Here is a 25,905-nt window from a genome sequence, read left to right as displayed (position 1 = left end):
CATCAATGGAAACATCATGGTGTAGTGGTTAGAGTGCTGCATTAGGATCTACAAGATTTGCATCCAGTAGTATCTTAAAGACCAACTAGATTTTCAGGATATGAGCTTTCAAGTGTCGGAGATCCCTTCATTAGATAGGGTGCTTTGACTCACTGACAAAGGGAACTTTCGTCAGGATATAACTTCTCTTACTGAGAACTTAGGGACAATCATCACTTTGGTACATATCTGCAGTGCCAGTGTAGGAAAACTTGAATATGATTGAACACAAAGTACATTTGCAGGCATATTCAGGTCTTGTTTGGGGAAAGTCTTGGCCATTCTTTGTTGACAGAGGAGGTGTGACCTTGCTTATTCTCTTGAACTTCCCAGCATGGGCTCGACAGGGAGGCAGAGGGCAACTGGGGGGCAATAGTGTCGATTGCCAAATCATCTCCACCTTCCACAAACTGACAAGGGTACTGAGAAGAGCATCAACCATGTTGTCTAGAAACATCCTGAGGGCATCAGGAATCCATCCAATACATTTGCTTCTGGGAGCAGATCACCTTAATCAATCTGCTCTCTTTACAGAGGTCCTGAGTCTCCATAAATCTAAACTCCTTATCAGGTAATGTTTGGACAATGGAAAAAGGAATCATAGAAATATTCTCCACTCATGAAGCATACTGAAGACAACAAGCTGTATTTTTTTAAAGGATTTGGGACAGAGGGTTTAAGTGGCAAGTGGCAAGGCTCTCTAAAAAAAAATGACCTTACTTTTTTTCTCAGTGCACCCACCAACTGCAAGCAGAACAGAAACATGCCAACCAGTCTTTTCCTACCCTATCATTCTTCTTGACGTTATCACATTCCCCTCTTGGTTTGTCCTTGGTGTGTATTTTGTTAGGGCAGAAGGAGTCGTATGAGATTTTGATGAAGCTTGGTATGGGACCGTGGTCCAAAATGATTTTGGAAGACAAGTTCTGCAAAGAAATGAAAATGAGCTTGATGAAAGAAGCAAAGAGAGGAACTCAAGTGTGCCACCGTCATCAAGAGAAAACACAAAGCAGTATTCACTGCAAGTCACCCTCCTCCCACAGTCTCTCTCCCAAGAGGCATTTCTGATCCTTGCTATGTAGTTTAGGAAGCCTGTGAAGTCTCCTCTGCTTAGGTGAGAAGCAGAGAATAGCGATCTTCCTAAGCCATGGGGAGAAAACTGAGACGAATCTCCCGAGGAAAAGAGGGACATTTGCAGGGAGCTAAAAATCTCTGTTGCCCTTTCTGAGCTGACTCAATGTAGCATGAACAGATAACAGTTTGGCGAGGGTTGGATTTTTTGCTCCTAATGGCTACAGACTGGCTTCAGCAATGCTGACTGTGATAAAAGAGATCTAGAAAATATAGCACTGCATTTTTCAAACGTCCAAGCATCCTAAGAATTAAGGTCTACATGGAAAGGAAGGAGAGAGTCTGCTGAACCAAAGGAAAAAATAGTAGGATTTAATTTCCCTCTAAGGAAGCAGATAACTAGGAGCCAAGCTACAAGTGTCGAACTACACTGGCCTGGCAAGTGAACAGACTCACGTGTATTCCTCCCTGTTCACTTGTGCTCCACTTGCGCTCCACATGATCAAGTGGAGCGCAAGTGAACAGGGAGGAATACACATGAGTCTGTTCACTTGCCGTTCAAGTGTAATTCGTCACTTGTAGCTTGGCTCTAGTAGGGGAGTAGTAAGATTGAGGCAAGGGAACCAAAGCAGAACTTCACTTTGCTTAAGGCCCTGCCATCCCAAGGCATCCAACTCACAAGGGGGAGAAAGAAAGAAAAGAAGCCCTTGAAATTATTCAGACAGTTACTTCCTACTTCTGATTTAACAGAAGTGATGGGGAAGCATGTCAGTTGTTGACTTTACTCCCATCTCTTCCTTAGCCGCAGTTCTTTCTCCTTTTTCTGAGCATGCCAGTTACCTTCATCAGGGTTCCACTATAGGGAACAGAAAGGAAGTTGAAGAAAAGCAACCAGGAAAGCGGAGCAGGGGCTGTGCAGCCACACCTGGAAAAACTTCGAAAGTTTGAACCCATATATTTCCCTGACCGTTCAAATGAGCTAGCAATGTAAACATCTACACAAAGATAATAAACATTAGTTTAACATTTTTTAAATCTCTCTAAAGGGTGGAAGCATATTACTAGTTAATACTTACATTGTAAGCATCCTGGATAAGTTGGATGACATTACTGGAATCCTCTTGCAGCTCTCCGACAGCAGACTTGGGGATCATATCACTTAGTTTCTACAAATGAAGAGCAAAGTGTTGTCTCACTCCATTAGATACAGAACAACAACATCTATCAGGTTATAATACAAAAGCAAAATGACTTGTATCCTAGCTCAGCGAGGTTTTAAGCCTCCCTCCAGCCTAAGGAGCTTTTTCTCCAATAAAATAGGCTTGGAACAGCCTCTTGCTGTGCTGAATGAAGGCTCCCTAGGTCAGAGTAGGATACAACCAGTCTCACCTCCACTGACTTGGGCCGTTTCCACACGGCTTACCTCTGCCCGTAACAACCTGGTAGATCGCGCAAAAAACGTGGAAGATCGCGTTTTCTCGTGCGAGATTTGCGCAACGTCATGTGACGTCATGTCGCGCAAATCCCGCGCGAGAAAACGCGATCTTCCGCGTTTTTTGCGCGATCTACCGGGTCGTTACGAGCAGAGGTAAGCCATGTGGAAACAGCCATGATCTGTGCATATTGTGTGTGTAAAGTGTCTAGTCATAGTCAACATGACTTGAGAGCAAGTTTGATGTAGTGGTTAAGAGCAGCAAGACTCTAATCTGGAGAACTGGGTTTGATTATCTACTCCTCCGCTTGAAGCCAGCTGGGTGACTTTGGATCAGTCACAGCTCTCCGGAGCTCTCTCAGCCCCGCCCACCTCACAGGGTGCTTGTTGTGAGGATAATAACATACTTTGTAAACCACTCTGAGTGGGTGTTAAGCTGTCCTGGAGGGCGGGGGTATCTAACAAATGTTGTTGTTCTTATTGACTTATGGTGACCCCTTGTTGGGATTTTCAAGGCAAGAGAGGTAGTTTATCGTTGCCTGCTGCTGCATAGCAACCCTGGTCTTCTTTGATGGTCTCCTTTCTAAGTACTAATGAGATCAGATTCTGCTTAGTTTCTGAGTTTTGCACGATTCACGCAAAACAAAACACGATTCACACAAAACTCCCGAATAACAGCATCTTCCTGGTGTGATTTCGTGCAAGAAGAAGCTGTCTTCTGGGTCTTTCGCGCGATGTTCTGCAGGCAGGTAAGACGTGTGGAAACAGCCCATGTCTCTGCTTAGGGTTGCACTTTGCATCTTTCCCCTTTTTCACTATAGTAATTGCATGCCTAACTTTCTATACCTCTGGAAATTTTGCTTACTCGGTATGTATCAGCAACTTTATGGGTGACGGCGAAAATGGGCTGGATATTATTTTCTTCAAGTTTTTGCACCAGCTGGCCAACGGATGGATAGTCCTGTTGAAAAAGGAAACATTAATGAAAGCTACTTTGGAAGGGTCTCTTTTCAATTCAGCAGACATGATTTCCCAAGATTTGTTGGTCTTGGACGGCACTTCATTTGAGTCACCAGTTTGGGTTCCAAGCCTAGTGACTGTATCACCATCACCAAGTGAGAGGGATTTTTTAATATGGACCCTACTCTTTCCCACCAGAGAAATCATGCAGTCTCAGCCACTGGCCATTCTCCTCCTTTCTTCTATAGAAGCCATGAAATAAGCAGTATACATAATTTTGGCTTTTAGTTTGGGGTCAGTTAAAAAAAAAACTTCCGAGGTTTCCTGTAGTACTGATTATAAATCTTGACCATAATTAATTATCACCAAATTGTGCCGCCCAAATGGACCTAGGAAAATGATTTTTTTCATATTTTTATACTGTCAGTGAGTATATCCTTTGAAAATTATGAGAAGATAGGAGATGAGTCATTATGAGATGATATGAGCCACAGAGTTCCTGTTCAAGCCTAAAATAACTTATTATAGATCACATATTACGCTGCTCATTGCAATTGCTTTATGCGGTGTACTGGCAGCTCAGAGAACTTACGTATTCGTTGCTTTTTGTATACATATTTCCCTCCAGGTGGCATTTCCCGTCAAAAGGAGTTAAGATAGCTCCAAGCTTTCCATCCCCAGCAAAATGGAAACCATCGTCTGTAGTGTACACCAGTAAGCGAGTGGCGTTAGTCCAGCCAATTTTAGACTGGATTAAAAAAAAGAAGAAAAGGTTTCAAAACAGTAAATACATTTATAAAGTAAAAGCAGGAAGGGTCCCAATAAATCACCCAGTCCCAATTCCTGTCTGAGACCAGATAACTTCTATGCTGCAGTAGTCTTAACAGCTGTTCTTCGGAAATCTCCACAGAGGGATAGTCCACCACCCTTCTAGGTTCTACTCCCAAGCAGTTAGTATCGTGAAGGAGTTTAATGCTACCGTAAAAATACTACACTATTGCATGAACTCATTATTCTTACAGATACAGCAAAGATATGGGGTGAGGAAGCAGCAGCAGCAAGACTTCCACATGCTTCCTTTCCCCCAACATCTCCAGCTCATCCGAAACAAAACTCTCCCTGCCAGAGAAAGTGTAATGACAACAACTGGGGGAGAACAAATCTCTAGAAGCTCATTAAAATTTTCCTGACTCTTCAGTAATGTGTCTTCATGAGTAAGGTGACTTGGAGACACCTTAGGAGACATTCCAGCACCATCAGAAGCCAAGCCTGTACAAGCATCCTACCTTGCACGGTTGACTTTTTGTTTAACACCTGGTAGGGCTGGAGATTTGTCTCTTGGTGATAGTTTGTCTCACATATGATAGTTAGTTTAGAGAGATTGGTGGGAGCTCCTATTACCCTGGGAGGTGAGGATTCACCCTCCAGCTTTGAGTGTTTTGCTCTTGACATCCTCTCCTGGCGTCCCTGTGAAACAGGGTGCCCATGACAGGTCACAGTCAACTTCATCAGATAGATAGTCCAGATAGCAGAATTAGAGTTGATATAAAGAAATGCAGTGATAGATCAGCTGGATTTTAAGAGAGTATTTTCACATAGAGGTTCTCCCACGCTTTGGGAGCCAAACGGCAGTGCTTTCTCAAACCACCTTTGATCCAATTTGAGAAACCAAAGGAACAATGAAGAAACCACAAAAAGACAACAAAACAGAGGATAAGGATGCTCAAAGAAAAAAAACACTGCCGTTCAGCACCCAAGAAGCCATATTTGACCTACCTGAGCTGCCATTTGCCTAAATTTAGCTTTCTCTGGCAAGCTCTGGATTATACATTGGCAATGAACCCCAAGTGGAGCTACCCATGAAGTCTCTAGAAAATACAACTGGTACTAGCAGCATTAAGACCTTTTGGGAAAACTACCACTCTTGATGGCAAGACTGTGTCCTCTCACTCAAGTTCTCCCCCCCCCCCCCAGAACACTTCATCATTGTACCCATTGTTGTACTGTAGGTGTGACAGATCTCTTACCCCACAAACAGCCGCTTGCATCATGGCATCCAGCCCCCCCTCCGGGGCATCAAGATTTCCTGAAATGTGCTGCGCCCCCACTTGTTGTGCAAACTGCTTTACGTTATTTGTGAGGCTGAGCACATGCCTGAAAGCAAATGGTGGTTGACAGTTGCTCTCCTGGTTTGGACAGGGGTTCTTCAGCTTCTCTGGATGTGTGTTAACAAAGGGCAACACAGTCTTATCCACAAAGGCACCAAACCCTGATGAAACACAAGAGAAGTGGCACTGAAAAGCAGCAGACAGAAACTGCATAACACTACTGAACACGCACATACAGAAGGGCTTTAAACCACAGTAGATTAAAATAATGAGGTATTTAACAGCAGGCCCTGACCTGGATAGCCTGTCAGGATAGCCTAGGCAAGCCTGATCTCATCAGATCTCAGAAGCTAAGCAGTGTTGGCCTTAGTAATTGGATGGGAGACCTCCAGCAAAAACCAAGGTTGCAGAGGCAGGCAATGGCAAACCACCTCCGTTTGGGAGCCAATTTGGTATAGCAATTAAGAGTGGCAGGACTCTAATCTGGAGAACCAGGTTTGATTCCTCACTCCTCCTCTTGAAGCCAGCTGGGTGACCTTGGTTTAGTCACAGCTCTCGCAGAGCTCTCTCAACCTCACCTACCTCACAGGATGATTGTTGTGAGAATAACAGCACACTTTGTAAACCACTCTGAGTGGGCGTTAAGTTGTCCCGAAGGGCGTTATATAAATCAAATATTATTACTATCTGTCTCTTGCCTTCAAAACCCCAGGAGGGTTGACATAAGCCAGCTATCACGTGGTTCTGGCCCCCACGAACAACAAACAAGGAACATGTCTGGGAACACTTCATGTTCATCCATGTTCGTTGTTCGTTGTTCATGGATGGCACCGAATGACGAACAGGGTGTTCGGGTTTTTTCCCCTGTTCGTGCCCATGTCTAATTACCACCACCTAGAAGTCCCCTGTCTTAAAGACCCTGATATAACAAGTAAACAGTGTTTCTTATTATTGTTCATATGATAACATTTTAACAGGGAGAGTTATACCCATTGCTGATAGAGAGCCTTTACAGAAGTTACAACATACAGGTCACATAAGTTAGATAAAACGCCACAGGTCTGCCTATTGAAATCATTTCATGTGAGAAGCAGCCCAATTCCCTTGCTATAGAGAGGCAGCAGATGGCCCAATTTAGAGTCCTTCCATGGGAACACGATTGACAATTGTTACAATGTGAGGTATGCAAAACATACTTACCCTTTGTAATTTACCTAGTCTGGAGTTAAAAGTAAACCTCGAATCTGGAAATTAGATCTTTAGTAATCTTTTAGGTGATTACAATTCATTCATTAGACCCGCACGCACCTATCTTGGCAAGGCTGGTGATTTGGTTGAGAGCATCCAGGAGATCTCCTCCCAGTTTCTTTACATTCACCAGATCATCATTCATGGAGAATGAGAGGTCCATCAAGTAGTACAGATCAATCGGGTAATCAGCGGCCCGGTGGAACGTCACATTAAAAACAGCAGGTTGATCTGTCAGTTAAACAAGACAGAAGAAGCATTTGCCTTAATTCTCTCTCACAACGGACAGACTCATCATTTTCTTCACTGACACCCTTACAGCGGAGCCCGTAAGGTACTCCTGGCCTGCCCTAATTTCAGGATAACGCAATGAAGGAAAAGAGCAAACGGTGCAAATTCAGTGTATTGTATGAAGTGTGGCAGATCCCGATATATTTCAGTACTTTCCGTAATACAAGAACCAGGTATAGTGGGATCTTGAAAACCAGAACATGTTTCATTTTGTCCGGGGATGAACACTGGTTGCAAAGAAAGAAAAGCATTTGCATTTGGCGGAAGGGGTGAGTTTGCCTATGTAACGGTATGTCAGATATTTCACCTAACCCATTGTCCTGATGCTACTCACCTCTGCATCTTCATGATAACTAATCACGAAGAAGCGATCCGAGGAACAAAATCACTTTATTTTCAAAGCAATAACGATATCTGTTTACTTTAGACACTGTGTGAGGAGGTTTTTTTTAAAAAAAGGTTTTTCAACTGCTGTAAGGAAATATGGGGATAGGGGAAATCGAGATGGCTAGCGGGACAAATACACTTTTTATTTTAGGTTTTCAAGGTCTTGGTATTGGTTCAAGGTCTTGGTATTGACCTATAAGGCCCTGTGAGGACCTGGACCAGCGTATCTGAGGGACCGTCTCTCCCCGTATACTCCCCAGAGGACCCTCTGATTGGGAGGAAAGCAACTGTTATCAGTCCCTGGCTCCAAGGAGGCCTGCCTGCCCTCGACTAGAGCCAGAGCTTTCTCAGTCCTGGCTCCTACCTGGTGGAACGCTCTGTCTACTGAGACCAGGGCCCGGCAGGATTTACTATCTTTCTGCCGGGCCTGTAAGACAGAGTTGTTCTGCCAGGCTTATGGCTGAGGTGGGGCCTCCGCTGGCTGGAGGATACATCTACCCCGCTCCCCGTGATAGCTGCCCAACACTGTTTTTTAAGCTACTGCTATTTTCAGTTTTACTGTTGTATTATTTGTCTTAATTGTAATGCTGCCATCAGGAAAAAGAGTGCTGCTATTTTTGTATGATATTTTTAATGTTTAGTATGGAATGTTTTAATTGATTTAATGTTGTTATCCGCCCTGAGCCTGCTCGCAGGGAGGGTGGAGTACGAATATGATATAAATAAATAAATAACTTTAAAAAATAAAACTGCAGCAACCACATGCTGTTGTGAGAAAGCTTTGATACACACAAGGCTTTTCCACATCAACTTAATCCAACCATGTGGCTTCTGAACTGCATCTTTTCCCCTCCTTTACACACAGTATTCTGGATTTGCTTGGGATTTTTTTAGTTTCCCTTATGCTTTTTCAGACCACTACGAAGGTAGCCTTAAAAAATACAGGAGAAACTTAAAGAAAAACCGGAGAACACTGACTGAAAAACTATACCTTGTGTAAAGGAAAGAAAAACCCATAAAGTTGAAGCTAAGCTGGAGGAAAGACCCAATGCAGAAAAGCCCTGAGTCTATAAAAGTTTAAACAAACCAACAAAAAAGGTAAGACTGCCATGGGCTGAATGAAATATTCATGGACCTTAATGTTCAAGCCTTTAAGTACATGCTAAAACTCTGTAAGGAATATTTTTCAGAGATTTGGAGATACTACTTAAGAGATATCACTTCCCATGGCAAACACATTCATTTTTTAAAATCTCTGTTCAAAGAGATTTCAAGGGGTTTTTTTAGCGCTTGAAGCAGTGCTTGAGAAAACCCAGCCCAGCTTCCAGCAATGTGGCCAACAGTGCAACCCCAAGAACACTTGCCTAGTGATAAGCCCCACTGAATACACCTGTGTAGGATTCTGAGTACGACGGCACAGATTTGCTCTCCTACTTAGCTACAACAGATACATGTGCATGCAGGGTTTTTTTCCCTGCTGGAACGCACTGGAACAGCATTTCGGCACCTCTCTAAGGAGATCGTGTGTGTGTGTGGTGGTCCCGCCCCCCTGATCTCCAGACAGAGATCAATTTCCCTGCAGTAAATGGCCATTTTAAAAAGTAAGCCTGCTCCTGCAAGGGGGGGAAAGCACATGCAGTGAGAGGGTGGGGGAACGGCATGCTGGCCCATGCCAGGTGCCTCCCCACTCCGCTCCATTGGGGAGGCGGGGAGGCACCCCTCAGCCTTGCAGCAGGCCATGGTGCACTCGCTTGCTTGCATGCCCGGCCTCCCCTGCTGGAGTGGGATGAGGCACCAGGCTGCAGCTCAGCTGAGCAGCACATGCGCCAGCCCCTGCCACTGCTTCCCAGTGGGCTGCAGTGCGCTTGCTCACCAGGCCAGCCTCCCCTGCTCAATCGGGGTGAAGCACCGGGCCATGGCTCAGCTGAGCAGTGCGTGCATGCCAGCCTCCGCTGCTGCTTTGCAGCAGGCAGTGCCGCGCTTGCTCACCTGGCCGGCCTCCCCTGTGGGAGGCTCAATGGTGTGATCGAGGTAAGGGGTGGGGAGGCGAGCTGGCACAAATCATGGGAGCGCTGGTGGGGGAGCCAATTCACATGTGTGATGATGTCACTTCCCGGAAGTGACATCACCACACAGTCCCAGGAGCGTGCAGGGTGGTGGGGGTGGGATGCCACTTCCTGCCAGGAGTTGCCCCGAAAGATAGTTCGCTCTCCTGTTTCCCCAGGGAAAAAAGCCCTGTTTGCATGTAGAAGGACTGCCAAATGTCCAAGTAGGGCCTGGAGAGCTCCTGGATATACAACTGATCTCCAGATTACAGAAATCAGTTCCCCTGGAGAAAATGACTATTTTGGAGGGTGGACTAGATGGCATTATACCCCCCTTCCTCTAAACCCTGCCCTTCCCAGACTCCACCCCTAAATCTCCAGGAATTTCCCATTCTAGAGCAAGCAACCCCAGCATGTAGGTATATTTAATAATAGTGGCTATACTACTTAACTGGATGTATCCATTTCCACTATCATTACTTAGCTTTTTTTAAAAAGAAAAAGTGCAGTGCTGCCTATTCCTACACCGTCACATTCCAAAATACCAAGAATGTTTTTGTAATTTTTATCAAGTTTTCTTTGAACTTTGTATACTCTTCTTCAAACCATGCAGGAATTTGTCTTATCCTTTTGCCTAAGAATCAGAGGAGTTAGCCTGTTAGTCTGTAGTAGCAAAATAGAAAAGAGTCCAGTAGCACCTTTAAGAATAACCAACTGTACTGTAGCATAAGCTTTCGAGAACCACAGCTCTCTTCGTCAGATGCATCTGCAGCTACCATTTCTGGATCCAAAGCAGTGCCACAGTAACGGTCGGAGCAGAGGTGTTCATGCAGCTCTGCAAAAATGACCGCCTGCACACAGCCTGAACTTTCTACAAGGGAAATCAGCCACCCCCACCAACTCCTTTCAACATGTAGGGATTAATGAAAAACAGCACCTTGTCTTAGCCGCAGATCCACCGTTTCGGGGTAGATTTGTTTCTTCATAAAGGGAGGAGGCAAAGGGTAAGGATCGGCATAGCTTTCGGGGAAAATAATATTCCCTTCACATCCCCTCTGCTGGAGCTGTTGCATGGTGTCACAGCGGATAGAATCTGGTTCTCCCACTTTTGTGAAATTCTGTATTTTGTAAAAATCAAGAAGGGTAAAATGGTCAGTAAGAGTTGTGCAATTGGAGAAGGGCCAATGCTTAGTCACAGGAGCAGATGCATTGCCTGCAAAGGATCTCAAGCTCCACCCTGGGCATGCCAGCAACGAGGGCTGAAAAGGGCTTGCCTGAGATGCTGGGAAGCCTCAGCCAACTGGACTAGACATAACTGAGCTAGATGGACTGACAGTAGGTAGAAGGCATATGAACACAATTGGATACTACCACTCCAACAGTGCACTCCCAGGCAGGGTGACACAGTTCAAAGCCCGCTGACTTCAATGGTCTTTAGAAGGGAGTAACTCTTAGCTTGGGATGGCAGTGGAAAGCAGTCAGGGACTACTCCTTTCAAATAAGAAGTAAATATTAATTTACAGGAGCTCTGGGTAAGATATTAAATGGGATAGAAAGCAAAAAATAGAAGCTCATTCATTCCCATGACCACTTTCCAGGCTTTTTAATACATTTGGATGTACGTAAATGACTTAGAAATTAGAGAACCAGCAAGCTCCCATGAGTGGATCCTGATACACATATGCTCAAATCATAGCTTCTGGGTGAGTTCTTTAGCAAGTCACTAGGAGCATGCTGAGATTTCACAGATGGGACATCACCATTCTTGTCTGACAGAAACCAGTCAAACATGGATTGTTCAGCTCAACACTAATCCCAAGGATTTGTCCACAGTTACTCATTCATTGACTACACCCAGGCTAGACTACTGCAATGTGCTCTGCATCAGACTGCCTATGAAGACTGTTCAGAAACGTCAACTGTTTCAAAACACTTGCTGTTGAGAACTGTAAGTTGTGTGAGAATTGTGCCGGAGGGGATATTGCAAATCCTTCCTCCAGGTTTCTATAAGCCTGTGATTCTTAATAAGGACCTTTCCATGGTCATAGATCCAGAGGAGTTAGCCGTGTTAGTCTGTAGTAGCAAAACAGAAAAGAGTCCAGTAGCACCTTTAAGACTAGCCAACTTGCATCTGACGAAGAGAACTGTGGTTCTCGAAACCTTATGCTACAATAAAGTTGATTAGTCTTAAAGGTGCTACTGGACTATTTTCTATTTTAATAAGGACCATACAATGAGTTCCCCAACCTAGTATAATTCACAAATCTTGGGAGGGGGCATTTAGAACTTTTGGAGGCATTTGGGATTCAAAGCCGCGCCCTTCTCCCCATTTGTATAAAACGGCTCTTCTCCAGCCAGTGGAGGAGAGCTATTTTATACAGCTAACTTCATCCTGAGGATAAAATCCTAAATTTCTCCCCTAGGCCTTTAAATTTGGCACACAGTAATAGGAATCAAGCCTAACATTAAGGAGGTGATTGATAGCCATCAGGGTCTCATCATCAAATAAATGCCTGCAGTGCCATATTTTGGGTTGCCAGCACCTGGGGCAACTCCTGTCAGGTGGCACCCCTGCCACCACCAGACACAACTCGTTCACAATACTAATGTGTCGCTTGGCCACAATAAAACCTAAGCCCAGGCAGTTGCAGAATGCCCCCTAGTCAAGTGAGGGTGCACAAACAGCAAGCCCTGCAAGGAGGAGCAGTTGCCACATGGGGACATGCAATCCAAAGTGATACCCTTCATATATGCGGGCCCTAGGCCATGCAGGGCTTTTGAGGTAAGTTTTTATTAGTGTACAAAGCCCTACCTTTCTACATAGCTGGGAATTCCCCCAAGGGTGCAAAAATCCCTTGCTTATCTGTGTGTGCCCTGATGCTATGGCTTTCTTTATTGGCACCAGCTAGGGCTTTACTATTATATACAGGAAGAAAAATGTCATTGTTTGTTTATTTTTTGCAGTATTCTCTAGTAAACTCTGGAAGTTTCCACACGTCTTACCTGCCTGTGGAACATCGCGCGAAAGACCCGATGCGCACAAAACTCCCGGATAACAGCGTCTTCCTGGTGCAATTTCGCGCAAGAAGACGCTGTCTTCTGGGTCTTTCGAGCTATGTTCTACAGGCAGGTAAGACATGCGGAAACGGCCTCTGTGAAAGAGGATGCCCATCAGTTTAGAGAGATCTAGTCCCCCACTCAGGGGGGGATCCCCTGCTCCCACCCTCTGCCCCCCCCACTGCTTACCTGGCTGGAGAGGGGGAAAGCACCTTGTGATGGGGAAAGCCCCATCACAAGTGAAAGCCCTGTGTAATGACATCACTTCCCAGAAGTGACATCATCGTGCAGCCTGGAAGCACACGCGTGCTTTGCACACGAGACAGAACCATGCTAAAGGTGAGTGTGGGGTCTCCCACCTCCCGCCGGGTGGGTCAGGGGACCAGGCAACCAGTTGTAAAACAGGGTTAACATACCTGTAACTTATGTTCATCGAGTTCTTCTGTGCTGACACACATGGGGACTGCGCAGGCGCAGGCCAGCCGCCGGAGAATTTTCTAGAGCTTCCATGGCTCCGAAGGGGCCATTTGTCGCGCGCCTCAGCGACCGTTTTCCTGCCCAAACGGTCACGTGATCCTCCAGCGACCAACGGCCCCTTCCCTCAGTTCTCCCTTGCCGCCGCTTGACCAACACACTTCAGCCATAACACCTTAAAAACACCAATTTCCGTTACAGCCAACACATTATCGTGCATTGGAGTTCACAGCGGGGTAGGAGGGAGGGTTGTGTGTCAGCACAGAAGAACTCGATGAACATAAGTTACAGGTATGTTAACCCTGTTTTCATCTTCGTTCTTCTGTGCCTCCACACATGGGAGTGTACCAAGCTTCACACAATAAGGAAGGCGGGGGTGAAGTCCAACACAATTTTATTGAACAAACAAGAACAACAATAAATAGATATGCATATATACATCTACGTAAAAATACTGTGTAAGGACACATAAATACTCAATATTTACATATATAAACACCCCCAGGTACATATATACACACTTTCACTCAAGGGTACCCAGCAGGTACGCCAAGAAAGTCATTCCTAAACTCCCTCAGGAAAAAAGGGAGTGTAAGACAGCCTTGGCCACAGATACATCCTGCTCCGCATTGACATCAACGGCGTAATGCCTGACAAAGGTGTCTGCAGAGGACCATGTGGCCGCTTTACAAATGTTAACCAGGGGCACCCCCCTGAGGAGTGCCGAAGAGGATGCTTGGGACCGCGTGGAGTGGGCTCTGACATGAAGCGGGCAAGCCACCCCTGCCAGGGAATAGGCCTTGCTAATGGCCGTCACAATCCACCTAGACAGGGTCTGTGAGGAAGCCCTGTTACCCTTGTCCTTGGCCCCAAAACATACAAACAGGTGAGGACAGGAGCGGAATTCCTTCGTCCTATCCAGGTAATAGGCTAGGGCCCTCTTCAAGTCTAGGGAATGAAGGGCCTTTTCCCCCTTAGAGGAGGGTTGAGGAAAGAATGCAGGCAGTGAGATATCCTGCGAGAGGTGGAAGGCGGACACCACCTTGGGCAGGAACCCAAGGCAGGGACGCAGGACCACCTTGTTGGAATGAAACACAAGAAAGGGAGGGTCAGACCGCAGTGCAGACAGCTCACTGACCCTTCTGGCCGATGTGACGGCCACCAAGAATGCTACCTTGTAGGATAGCACATCCAAGGGGCATGTAGCCATAGGTTCAAATGGAGGCAACATGAGACGTGAGAGCACCAAGGACAGCGACCACTGAGGCACTGGCGCCGACACAGGTGGGTAAAGATTGTACATGCCCTTAAGGAACTGGCGGGAATGTGGGTGAGAAAACACCGTAGCACCCTCAACTCGGGCGTGAGCAGCTGATATCGCCGCCAAGTGTACCTTGAGGGAGGACACCTTCAAGCCCAGGCCACGCAAGTGGCACAAATACTCGAACACAACCCCCAAGGGACTGGTGTCAGGCACCACTCCTCTGGCAAGTGCCCAGAGCTCAAACCTGCGCCACTTGGCCGCATAAGCGCGCCTAGTGGATGGCCGACGGGCATTCAGGAGGACCCGCTGTACCTCGTCAGTAAAGCCTATCGGGGAGGAACGATCCGCCAAGCCGTTAGGTGCAGCTTCCTGGGATCGTGGTGGACTAGGCTCCCGTTTAGGAGAAGGTCTTGCCGAGGGGGCAGACTCACATATGTCCGTTGGGACATCCGCAGGAGCTTCGGGAACCAAACCTGCCGTGGCCAGAAGGGGGCCACCAGGATGCAGTCCGTCCCGTCCTCCTCTATCTTGCACAGGACCCTGGGAATCAAGGGGAACGGAGGAAACATGTAGTGCAAGCCCTGCGTCCACGTAAACTGGAAGGCATCCCCAATAGAGAGGGGGTCGCTCCCTGCCCTGGAACAGAACGTGTGGGCCTTGGTGGTCGCCGCAGTGGCGAACACGTCTATCACTGGATGACCCCACATCTGGAAGATCGGCCCAACGCACTCTACGTTCAGTTCCCACTCGTGGTCCAGCAAAGGGACCCTGCTGAGGGCATCTGCCCGGGCATTGTCTGACCCAGCTACGTGTATAGCACGGAGCGACACGCTGTTCTTGATAGCCCACTGCCAAGTGAGTGTGGCTTCCCGGCACAGGGCCATGGACACTGTGCCCCCCTGCTGATTCACGTAGTACATGGCAGTCGTGTTGTCCGTCTGCACCAAGACCTGACGATTTCGCAGCAGTGCTGTAAGAGACACAAGTGCAAAACGAATGGCCCTTAGTTCAAGCACATTGATATGGAGGGTCTTTTCCCTGTCAGACCAGACATCTTGCACAGACACATCACCACAGTAAGCCCCCCATCCCAGCAGAGAGGCATCAGTGGTAACCGTGACGTCATGGTGCTGATACCCAAAGGGGGTCCCTCTAAACAAGTTGTCATCAGACAGCCACCAGTCCAAGGAGGAGAGGATGACCCTCGGGATAGAGAATTTGAGGGATGGAGGGTGCAACAGAGCATCGTACCTCCGCACAAACCAGTTCTGGAGAGGGCGCATACGCAGCCTAGCGAAAGGCACCACAGAGGTGGCCGCTGCCATATGCCCTAGTAAGCACTGGATAGAGCGCACAGACTGGAATCGGTTCCTTTTAAACATGGACACTAGACCCCTTAGGGACCGAGCCCTCTCCAAGGGGAGCAGGGCCTTACCCTCCACAGAGTCTAACAGTGCACCAATGTAGGACACCTTGCAGTTGGGCACCAGCTTGGATTTCTCCAAGTTCACCAGGAGCCCCAGGCGTTGGCAAGTGCTAAGTACCAAGCCAATGTCCTGCACCAGCCCAGACTCCGATTCAGCCACGATGAGCCAGTCATCGAGGTACGGAAAGATGGTACAGCCTTCTTCCCGCAGGAAGGAAACCACAGGGGCCACACATTTAGTGAACACTCGTGGGGCAGTGGACAGGCCAAAGGGGAGCACCTTATACCGGAAAACCCTTTGCCGGTAAACAAAGCTCAGGTACTTCCTGTGCTCCTTCCTTATGCCCACGTGAAAGTATGCGTCTTTTAAGTCAAGAACCGCAAACCAATCTCCCTGTTTCAGCAAGGCGATCACAGCCGCCAACGTAACCATCTTGAACTTGGTCACCTTGAGGAAGGCATTAAGGCCCCTCAGATCTAAAATGGGACGTAAGCCCCCATCCTTCTTAGGGACCAGGAAGAACCTAGAGAAGAAACCCTTTACAGAGTCCTCATAGGGCAATTCTTCCACAGCACCCTTGGCCAAGAGCGACACGATTTCCGCATCCAGCTCGGCCATAGTGTTATTGACAGCTGTCAGGGGTGAACTGCATCTGGGCAGCTCAACAAACTCCAGCCCGTACCCCAGTTCAACAATAGTTAAGACCCATGAGTCAGATGTTATTGACTCCCACTCAGAGAGGAGTGGACCAAGTCTGTCCGAAAAGTTCGGGGATACGGCTGGCGTGACCCGTCAGTACTGCCTCCCGGCGCCCTGCTGATCTTTCTGCTGGGCCGGTTGTTGTGACGGGCGAAGCTTGAAGGGCCGACGCCTCCTCTGCTGTTGTGCGGGAGGGTATGGCCGCTGCTGGTAGGCAGGATACGGTTGGTAGCCCGGCCGCTGATGTTGGTATCTGCCCTGGTAGTGGTAAGGGCCGGACCGGGGAGCGTACCGTGGTCTGGAGGAGGGCTTGTCCGCTGGAGCCAGACCCAAGGACCGCGCCGTCTGCCTGTCCTCTTTTTTCTTTTTCAGGGTCTCGTCGGTCGATTTGGAGAACAGCGAGTCCCCTTCAAAGGGCATGCTCTCCACCCTGGAACGCACCTCCTGGGACAGGGCCGTAGACCGCAACCAGGAGTGGCGCCTGAGGACCACCGCCGAAGCCATCCCCCGAGCAGCAGTGTCAGCAGCGTGGCTCCCGGCATTCATCTGCTGCTTAGACAGCCGGACAGCCTCTGTTTGCAGCAGGGACACCACAGCCTTCTGCTCCGGTGGAAGGTCCCGGGTATAGGATGCCAACTTCTCCCAGAGGTACAGCTGGTACCCTGCCATGATGGTCTGGTAGTTGGCAATCCTCAGACCCAGCGAAGCGACGATGTACTGGCGCCTGCCCATGGCATCCAGCTTCTTGCCCTCTTTATCGGCAGGCACCGAGGAGTGACCCGACCGTCGGGGGTTGAATTCCTCCGTGACCAAGGAGGAAGGTGGAGGGTGTTTCACCAGTGCCGGCCAGGTACCCTGCTTGATTTTGTAGAGCTGCTCAATCCTCTTGGATGTTGGAGGCTGATCACAGGGCACCTGCCATACCTTCTCCACGATTTCCTCAATACCCTCAAGCATGGGGAAGCCAACGTACGCCGGATTATCCCCGTAAATACGTTTGAGGAGCTTGTCCTTGGTCTTCGGGGCTGCTGAAGAGATGTCCATCTCGAGAGCCTTGGCCATCCTTGCCATCTGGTCGGCGTAGATACGGAGGTCCTCGAATGGCGAGTCCGCAGATGGCACTAGCTCCTCAGCTGGCGATGGTTCGGACCAGGACTCCGACTGGTAGCCGCCAAAGCTCTCCACATCCTCCTCATCGGAACCAAGCTGGGATTCCGGAACCTGGAGCGGAGGGGGAGCCCACGCCGACCTCGATGTCGAAGGCCTCGGTTCCGACACGGAGAAAGCCGCAGGTGCCCCCTCCCATTGGCAACGGTATGGCGAGGGGAGGTAGGAAGCCTGTCGATGCCGGGACGCAGCGGACCGGACCGATCGGACACTGTCCCCGGAACCATGCCGCTCACGACCGACCGGAGGTGGAGACGGACGGGCAGGCGATGGACGGCTCCGACGAGGAGACGGGCTCGGTTCCAGCCTCGGCGAACGAAGGGCAAGCGACGGTCGGCTCCGACGGTGCGGGCTCGGCTCCGGCCCCGACGAGAACTCTGCGGGCACCGTCTCGAAGGCCATCGGATCCAGCACCGGCACGGAGATGTCTTCTGGCTCCGGGGAGCCCAGATGAGGGGAAGGCGTGTGAGGAAGCACGATGACCTCCTCCTGAGGAGCGGGACGCGGCGACCGATGATGCTTGGTCTTCTTCTTCTTCTTCGCTGGTTCCGAAGAAGACCTCGGAACCGACGCGCTCCTCGCCTTCGAAGGGGACCTCGGCTTCGACCTCTTAGGCTTCATCGGAACCGATCCGGTCGTCGGTTCCGACCGGGGACTCGGTACCAGGATCCTCGGTTCCGAAGCTGGTCTCGGATCCGACCTGGTAGATGACGCGCTACGGGGCGGCCGCACCGGTCCCTGCGCTGGAGAGGCCGCTCTCGACGCCGAGGTACTCGGGGGACGCGGTTTCGACCCCGACCTCGCGGAGGCCACTGAGCCAGCTCTCGAATGCCGTTCGGCAGAGGGGCTTGGGCCGGCCTTGGAAGAGGGCAAGGGAGCGCCTCCGGACATGACCTTCTGCCACAGGGAGGAGTTTAGTCGGGCCTTGCGCTCCTGCCGGGCCTTGCTGGTGAAGCCCTGGCAAATCTTACAGGCCGTCACATTATGGGTCTCTCCCAAACAGAACAGGCACAGTTCATGGCCATCGGTCTTGGCCATTTTTGTGTGGCATTGCAGGCAATGCTTGAAGAGAGCCTTAGAGGCCATCTTCAGGGGCACGCGAAAGGAAGGTCAAAACAGTCCGAGTCAAATTACCGAGTCCACAACAAAGTCCAAAACGAGATCCGAAGAATAGTCGAGGTCACGAAGTCCGAAGTCAAAAGCCAAGCAATCAGTCAGAATAAGCACGAAGCACAAAAGCACAGAGCAACGAAGCTCACGTTCTCTCCAAGCGGCGGCAAGAAGAGAACTGAGGGAAGGGGCCGTTGGTCGCTGGAGGATCACGTGACCGTTTGGGCGGGAAAACGGTCGCTGAGGCGCGCGACAAACGGCCCCTTCGGAGCCATGGAAGCTCTAGAAAATTCTCCGGCGGCTGGCCTGCGCCTGCGCAGTCCCCATGTGTGGAGGCACAGAAGAACGAAGATGAACAGGGTATTATGGAATAATCATCACTTTGCTTCCACTTGGAAGGCCTGGCTGAGCGACACAGATGTGTATGTTTTAACTTGCCCGTAGAAAGGCTGACAATGCATTTCATATGTTCTTTCCTTTGCTATCACGAAGACAGCAGAGCGTAGCTAAGCAGATTTTTGGAACACTGACAGTGGGGTCATCTTTCAAAATTGAGGCGCTTGAAATTGGCAAAGCAAAACAAGAAACTGGTAATTTCCCTCTTCAAACCGAAATGTACCCCTCACAAAAAATTAGGAAGGAACAGGGGGCTGGAAAATTTTAAAATGTAATTTCTTTAATGAAGCAGGGAGGGAAGCTTACCCGCTTCTTGCACCAGGCACAGCCAGGGCCGGAACGGATGCATTCCTCACAGGTTTTGACATTGTATTTGGTGCATTCAAGGGAAAACACTGAAGAAGAAAGGGGAAGAAAAATTAATGTTAACAAACATAAGGAAAAATGGTGTCCAAGTGAGGAAAACAGAACAACATAGGTGAAAGTGAAAATTCAAGGCCGATTAGAGAGCAATCTGAAGTGGTGGGGCTTACACCCAAGAAAGTGTTCTTAGCACTGCAGCTTGAGAATGTAGTAATAAACTAAATAGCTCATAAAATTATATAAGCACTCAAATGAAAAAAGGAGGTGAGCAAACTTCCCCAATATTTTCCTTTGCCCTGGTGAATAAAATATTTTGTGGAGCGCAGTTAGTTGCAAATCTGTCACAGCTGGTAGAGTTCTCCTCTGCTAGAGGTAGACCTGATTAATTAGGTCACTCCTGGAGGCTCCAACCTAAAAGACTTTAGTTGGTGGGCACCTTTGGAGTTCTGACGCAGCATGGCGGGCATAGCAACAAAATGGCTGCCACAAAGTGGCTGACCCGCGAGGTGCAGCCAGTCACACAAAAAGGCCACTGCAACTTTCCTTCAGTCACACAATGAAAGGTGTTGGCAGGTGTCATGGTGTCCATGGGCACCATCTTGGTGACTCCTGGGTAACTCAGTATGCCAAATGTATCTGCTTGACAGGATTTCACATACTGTTAAAGAGGAAGATCAAGAAGGGTAGCCATGTCAGTCTGTTTGTAGAAAACGGCAAGAGTCCAGTAGTACCTATAAGATTAACAAAATTTGTGGTAGGGTATGAGTTTTCCTGAGCCATAGCTCACTTCTTCAGATACTAGATATCTGAAGAAGTGAGCTGTGGCTCACAAAAGCTCATACTCTACCACAAATTGTGTTCGTCTGATAGGTGCTACTGGACTCTTGCTCTTTTCTACTGTTGAAGAGGTGTGAAAGATAGACAGAATATTCTCTTAATGCTACTTGTGGACCTACCTGGGCCTTTTCACTTGGGCTGCAACTTGTCAAGGAAGCCTAGAAATGTGTTTTAAAAGGTCCTGCTGTTGTCCCCGCATGACAGCCTCCCATGCCTACCTATTTCATATGGTAAGTAAGTACAATGAATCCAACTTTCAGGTGAATGGTTCTAGTTACCTCATCCCCTCCTAAGGGCATGGCACATGCTCACCTGTAACTAGGAACAGCAGCCCGGCTGCTGACAGCAAAAGGAAGCGTTCGGGAAACATCTCCTGTGCAATTGAAACAACACACAAAGAAATGACTTCATCCATTAACTCCAAGGAGTTGTACGGACAAGCAATATTAAGAAGCATGTTTAAAATGTGTACAGTTTTACTATAGAAGCAGAACCATATTTTTCTGGGAGAAAGGGAAGTTTGTTGGACGGAAAGGTGAAACATACTCTCTGACTACTTCAATTTGAGATTTATTTCTAATATCTGGCCAGCCTGACTGAGAGAATAGCAAAGCCACTCTGTGCTTAACTGGAACCGATTTACTATAGACTAGCTTAGAATATTGCAGCCAATGAGGAGCTGAATGATCACATGTAAATCAAATCCCGCAGGGGAGTCACACGTCCTCGAATATTACATGATTCAGTTCTGACTAAGGAAGCTTTGACTCTTGAAAGCTCATTCCCTGGAAATCTAGTTGGTCTTTAAGGGGCTACTGGATCCAAATCTGGTGATTTGTAAATAATATGACTTACCATGACTGGGTTGTATGCTATTATTGTGTGGTCTATGACCGTAATAAAGATTGACTGACTGGTGATTCAACTTCGTGATTTTCTTGTCTTGAAACTGTATTTTCAGATTTGTCTTTGAGCCCAGCTCTTCCCTGAGCCCTTGAGATTAAACAGTAGCTTCCTCCTGTCTGAAAAGCACAGTGTCTCTTGCTGAACTACACATCTGCAAGACTGTGGTAAAGCAGCAATAAGACTTTTTGCCGGAGAATGCAGTTAAGGCACAATGCACTCTAAAAGAGTATAAATCTCACTCCAGTTTTCTGCCCGCTATTCTCCCCAGAGCAGCTCCACTCATCTGAACAGGGCCTTCTGCAAATGCCACTCTGCAAATGGGCAGAATCAATAGCTGCCCATACGCATGCCTTCTCTGTAGTGGCAGCGCCAACCTTATGGAATGGCCTGCCTGTAAAGGTCAGGAAAACTCCAGCTCTCCTGGCTTTCCACCAACTGTGCAAAACCAAATCAGTCAGGAGGGCTTTTTTATACAAGCAATAGGGCTGTACTGTAAGGAAATGGGGACTATACGACCACAGGACACTGTCTGTTACTGTCATTAATTATGCCATGTCAAACGGTTTATGTTTTGTTCGACATCGTTTCATCCCTGCATGAGATTTCCGCTTGTTTTCAAATGTCTGCAATCTATATCCTATTGTATTATCAAATACCCCAGCTGTTGATTGTATTGAATTACATTGTGTAATCTGCCTTGAGTCTCAGTGAGAAAGGAGGACTATAAATAACATAAATAAATAATGTAAATACATGAAGGAGGACAGAAACTATTGTAGCGTACAGCTACAAAAAGTCAATTTCTTTTAACTCAATGGATTATTTTTTACCACCATTTGGAAAACCAGGGCAGACAACTGGGCTTGAAAGGGGAGGGGGTAACAAATATTAAATTAAGACTCTTCCTGGTGCCCCGACTTCTCCTAGCCTGGGTCTGAAGCACTTAGGCAGGCTTGCCCTCCTACAGGTTATCAGCTACAAAAGGGGAACCGGTTTTTGGTACCTTCTCCCCAAAGTCTGCTGACACTGAAGGGTTTCTGGACTAGCCTATTAATTAACAAGGCGGTAAGCAACAGAAGCAAAGGGAGAAAAGGGCCAAGGCAACCAGAATGGGGTTGGTCTGGAAATGGTTAACCAACCCAGTGTCAGTCTATGGAAGACAGGATACATTGAAGCTGACCCTCGCAGCAAGAAATTCAGGCTCTTGAGTAAGTGGGTTTTATTGAGATATCTAGGCCTCGCCATACATATGTCCGTAGGATACACAGAAGCAAGTAAAGGCGTCTGGCTGTACACAGGTTCCTTGTTAAGAATGATGCATTGAGTACATGATACACTATATAACTACCCCTCTACATGTCCCCCACCCTCGTAGCCCCTCCAGCAAAACATAATGAGTAGCAGGATGGGAAAGTCAGGATGGAGTTGTCCCAAGGCCACTGCATCCGAGATAAGGTCCCCGCTGTACTGGAATCTGGAAAGCAACAAGGGAACAGGTGCACGAGGCTATTGCAACATACTATCTAAAGCTGTGTAACAGTAGGGAGGGACTGTGGGCAACAGACCTGACACCCAGCTCCAGCCGGGTTGCTGCTCCCCCTTCTCCATTCCTTCCTGCAAAAACTGCTTGCACATTTCCCCTTATATCTCTGCAACAGAAAGGACTAGAGACTTGGTTTCTTAAAAGGAACACTTGGAATTCAGTGGTGAAACGTGAACATATCTGAGAAGGAGACTACCCACAAATGACTTCCATAGCTACAGGCCTGGTAATAGATGCTGTTCAGCACAACTTTGCCAGTTCTTGGTTTCCTTTGTTCCCTTCTCCTCCTTTCCATCTCAAACCTTCTACCTTACTTCTCTACAGGTTTCTTATCTGCTTGTCCTACTTGCCTTCCAGTTCAAACTGCTTACAGTAGGATTTTCCAACTAAACTTTTTTGAAACATGATACCGTCATTGTTTCTGCACTACATGCAAACATTTCTCTATGGCACTGACACTGGAAGTTGGAGGTCTAGGTAGGGTTATCCATTTCCTTTAAGTCTGAAAATATTTTATCTGCTACTATAATATCTCATATGCTGAATCGAATTGAATTTATTTCGGTCCACAACCAGCTTTAAACAAGTAAAATAGGACGTTCCCTTATTTGGCAAGTATTATACAAGTTAAACTTCAGTTAAAACAATACGAATCTAAATATTATAAAATCTAATTAGCATACATCATATAATATCTTATAACAGTTGTCATAAATACAGCCCTGCATAAACGCTTTAAAACTGGGAAGCAGAGATCTTAAGCAGCCACTATATAGTAACCTCACATGCTATTGTGCCAAGCCTGAATACATGTGAGGCTTTCCCCCTTCAATTTTTGTGCTATTTGTATTTCAGCCTGTTGCAGTATCTTTAAAGGAAAAGGATAAGAAAGGGATCACAGCCGTACTGGTGGGAGCAGAACATGACTTTGAATTGCTTGGAGAGTGACTGGTCACTCCTGAATGACGTTTTGCCAACCCCCGCCTTACAGTGGGAGTTTTGTGAGGGTAAGAGGAAGACCACAAAAGCCACCCTATTTATAGAAAATTGCAAGAGTACTAAAAGCGTACCATCAGAAATATCAGGTCTTGGATTTTGAAACTGAATACTTCCCCCTTCCTCACTGACTACTGATTTCTATCCTACAGTTACTTTGTGCAATGAGAGCATCTAGCAATAAAGTGTCTCGAAGATTTTAGATTTTGTTTGTAAAAGATTGCAAAAGGTTCCATTTCAAAAGCAGAGGGACGATCGACACACGGATCTCCCAACATCATGCCTAGTACGGCCTAAAGAAGCTGAACTATGAATCAGGAGGTCTCGGGTTCAAATTGGACAATACAAATAGCAAGTGATAAATGACTCCCTTTCAGCAGGCCTGCGATATGGGGATTACACTGCTGACCTACCCTCCAATTATTGACCGTTTCCCCATGTCTTAAAAATAGCGCCCCACTCACGGAATGCATCGCCCGATTTCTATTGTCACTGTTTCCAAAACAGAGGCAGGCAGTTATTATCCCATTTTCGTAGCATCACAAAAACAGAATCATAACTACCTGCCTCTGTTTTTGAAATGGCGACGTCAGAAATTGCGCAAAGCGTTCCGTGAGTGGGGCGCTGTTTTAAAGATGTGGGGAAATGACCATTATAAGGATTACAAGAAGAAGAGATTTGTATTAGAGTGGTGGGGAGAGCAGAATATGAAATCTCAACGATGGAAAAAAAATTTAAAGCCCAAGCACTTCTTCTTGCATGGATTCCTGGATATTAAAAGTAAGAGCAATAAACTGGGCCTGGAACCAATTAAAAGAGGGAGAAGTACTGGCCCCAGAAATCTATTTATAGGGATTATAATTGGGCCTTTTACAGAGCAATACTGATTGCAGAGAAAGCATGATGGGTGGTTAGAGTGTGTGTGCTGGCTGGTGTGAATGTGAGAGAGAAAATAAACTTACACTTGATTGATATTTAGAAAGAAAATAAGAGTTCTTTATTATAGGAACTCCATACTTTGAAAGGAAATGAGGAGACATAGATCTGTATCTACCTATCTAATCTAAGGATGGACATGGCTGGCAGGACAAGTCCTGCATTTATGACTGCAAGATGGAGAGAAGGGGAGAGAAGTGTGACAAAGCCAGGAAGAGAAGTGTCACAAGGAGGAAGTCCTGAGAATAGCAATCTACACATCAAAGGATAGTCAGAGCAGTAAACAGTAAACCGACGCCCTGACCTATCTATCTTTCTAACTCCCTGGTTTGTTCCGCTCTGAAATCTAAGGAAAGGGACAGTGTTAAGTCTTCCACTTCTACACTTGCAACCTTCCTGCCGCCTGAATTGGGGGGTTCTACTGCTCCCACTGGCCTCTCCCACCAGACGGGGCAGCCAATCCAAAAAAGGTCATGTGGAAACAAGGGCGCCACTCAGCCCAGTCTTTTGGATGGAAGTCCAAGATTCCAGCTCACCAGTCCACCCCTTCAAGCACGTTGTAACTCTGCATTAAGAGGGGGTGGGGGGCTAAGACCGTCGTCAAGAGCCTAAAATGAAAAGTACAGAACCTGCACCATTGCTTAGAACCAGCCCATCTTTAAACATGGCCACAGCTTCCTACAGGCGAATGAACACAGCCGAAGCAGTGGAAGGACAAGGATGTGGCAGCTGTCCCATTCTGGATATGCCCCCCCCCCCTGCATGCAACTTGAAGGCAACAATGCTGCGATACACGTGTATCTTATAAAATGCAAGAAAGCGAAGATGTGACTGTAAATCAATTTTCCTGGCTCAGTAAGCTGATTAAACTCATGCAAAACTCGTGTAAAACCACATGCAAAACAGCCTTTCCTTTTGCACGTATCAGAAGCCAGACACACGCATGCTGAAAAATCCCTTGGATGTTTTTACGCATGGTTTTGAGGAAAGGAAATCAACCACATGCTCATTCCCTAACCGTCTGTCTGATAGGCGGTCAACATTTCAGTGGCCTCCTCCAGGCTATGAAGGCTGTCCTGCAGATGCTCCAGACTTATGCCTGGTTCTTGAAAGTCGAGGCGCTGCTGAGAAACATGGGGTGGGTGGGTG

General features: G+C 47.5%; 1 protein-coding gene across 2 annotated transcripts in view; it reads right to left on the bottom strand.

Moving 5' to 3' along the window:
- The window catches only part of ITGB2 (integrin subunit beta 2), a 53,766-nt gene that overhangs the window by 14,206 nt on the left and 13,655 nt on the right, over positions 1 to 25,905 (bottom strand). For both annotated transcript variants that reach the window (XM_054976868.1, XM_054976859.1), the window contains exons 3-11: positions 20,688 to 20,748; positions 19,482 to 19,570; positions 10,519 to 10,699; positions 6,919 to 7,089; positions 5,530 to 5,771; positions 4,095 to 4,250; positions 3,408 to 3,503; positions 2,187 to 2,276; positions 825 to 965 (exon numbers count right to left, since the gene is read on the bottom strand). In XM_054976868.1, coding sequence (XP_054832843.1) covers positions 825 to 965; positions 2,187 to 2,276; positions 3,408 to 3,503; positions 4,095 to 4,250; positions 5,530 to 5,771; positions 6,919 to 7,089; positions 10,519 to 10,699; positions 19,482 to 19,570; positions 20,688 to 20,745 — 1,224 coding nt within the window. In that variant the 5' untranslated portion in view covers positions 20,746 to 20,748. The remainder of the gene's footprint in view (positions 1 to 824; positions 966 to 2,186; positions 2,277 to 3,407; positions 3,504 to 4,094; positions 4,251 to 5,529; positions 5,772 to 6,918; positions 7,090 to 10,518; positions 10,700 to 19,481; positions 19,571 to 20,687; positions 20,749 to 25,905) is intronic.

This window comes from Eublepharis macularius, chromosome 1, assembly GCF_028583425.1.
Source record: "Eublepharis macularius isolate TG4126 chromosome 1, MPM_Emac_v1.0, whole genome shotgun sequence".
In the NCBI taxonomy this organism is placed as follows: domain Eukaryota; kingdom Metazoa; phylum Chordata; class Lepidosauria; order Squamata; family Eublepharidae; genus Eublepharis; species Eublepharis macularius.
This window is presented reverse-complemented; position numbering and strand designations above follow the sequence as displayed.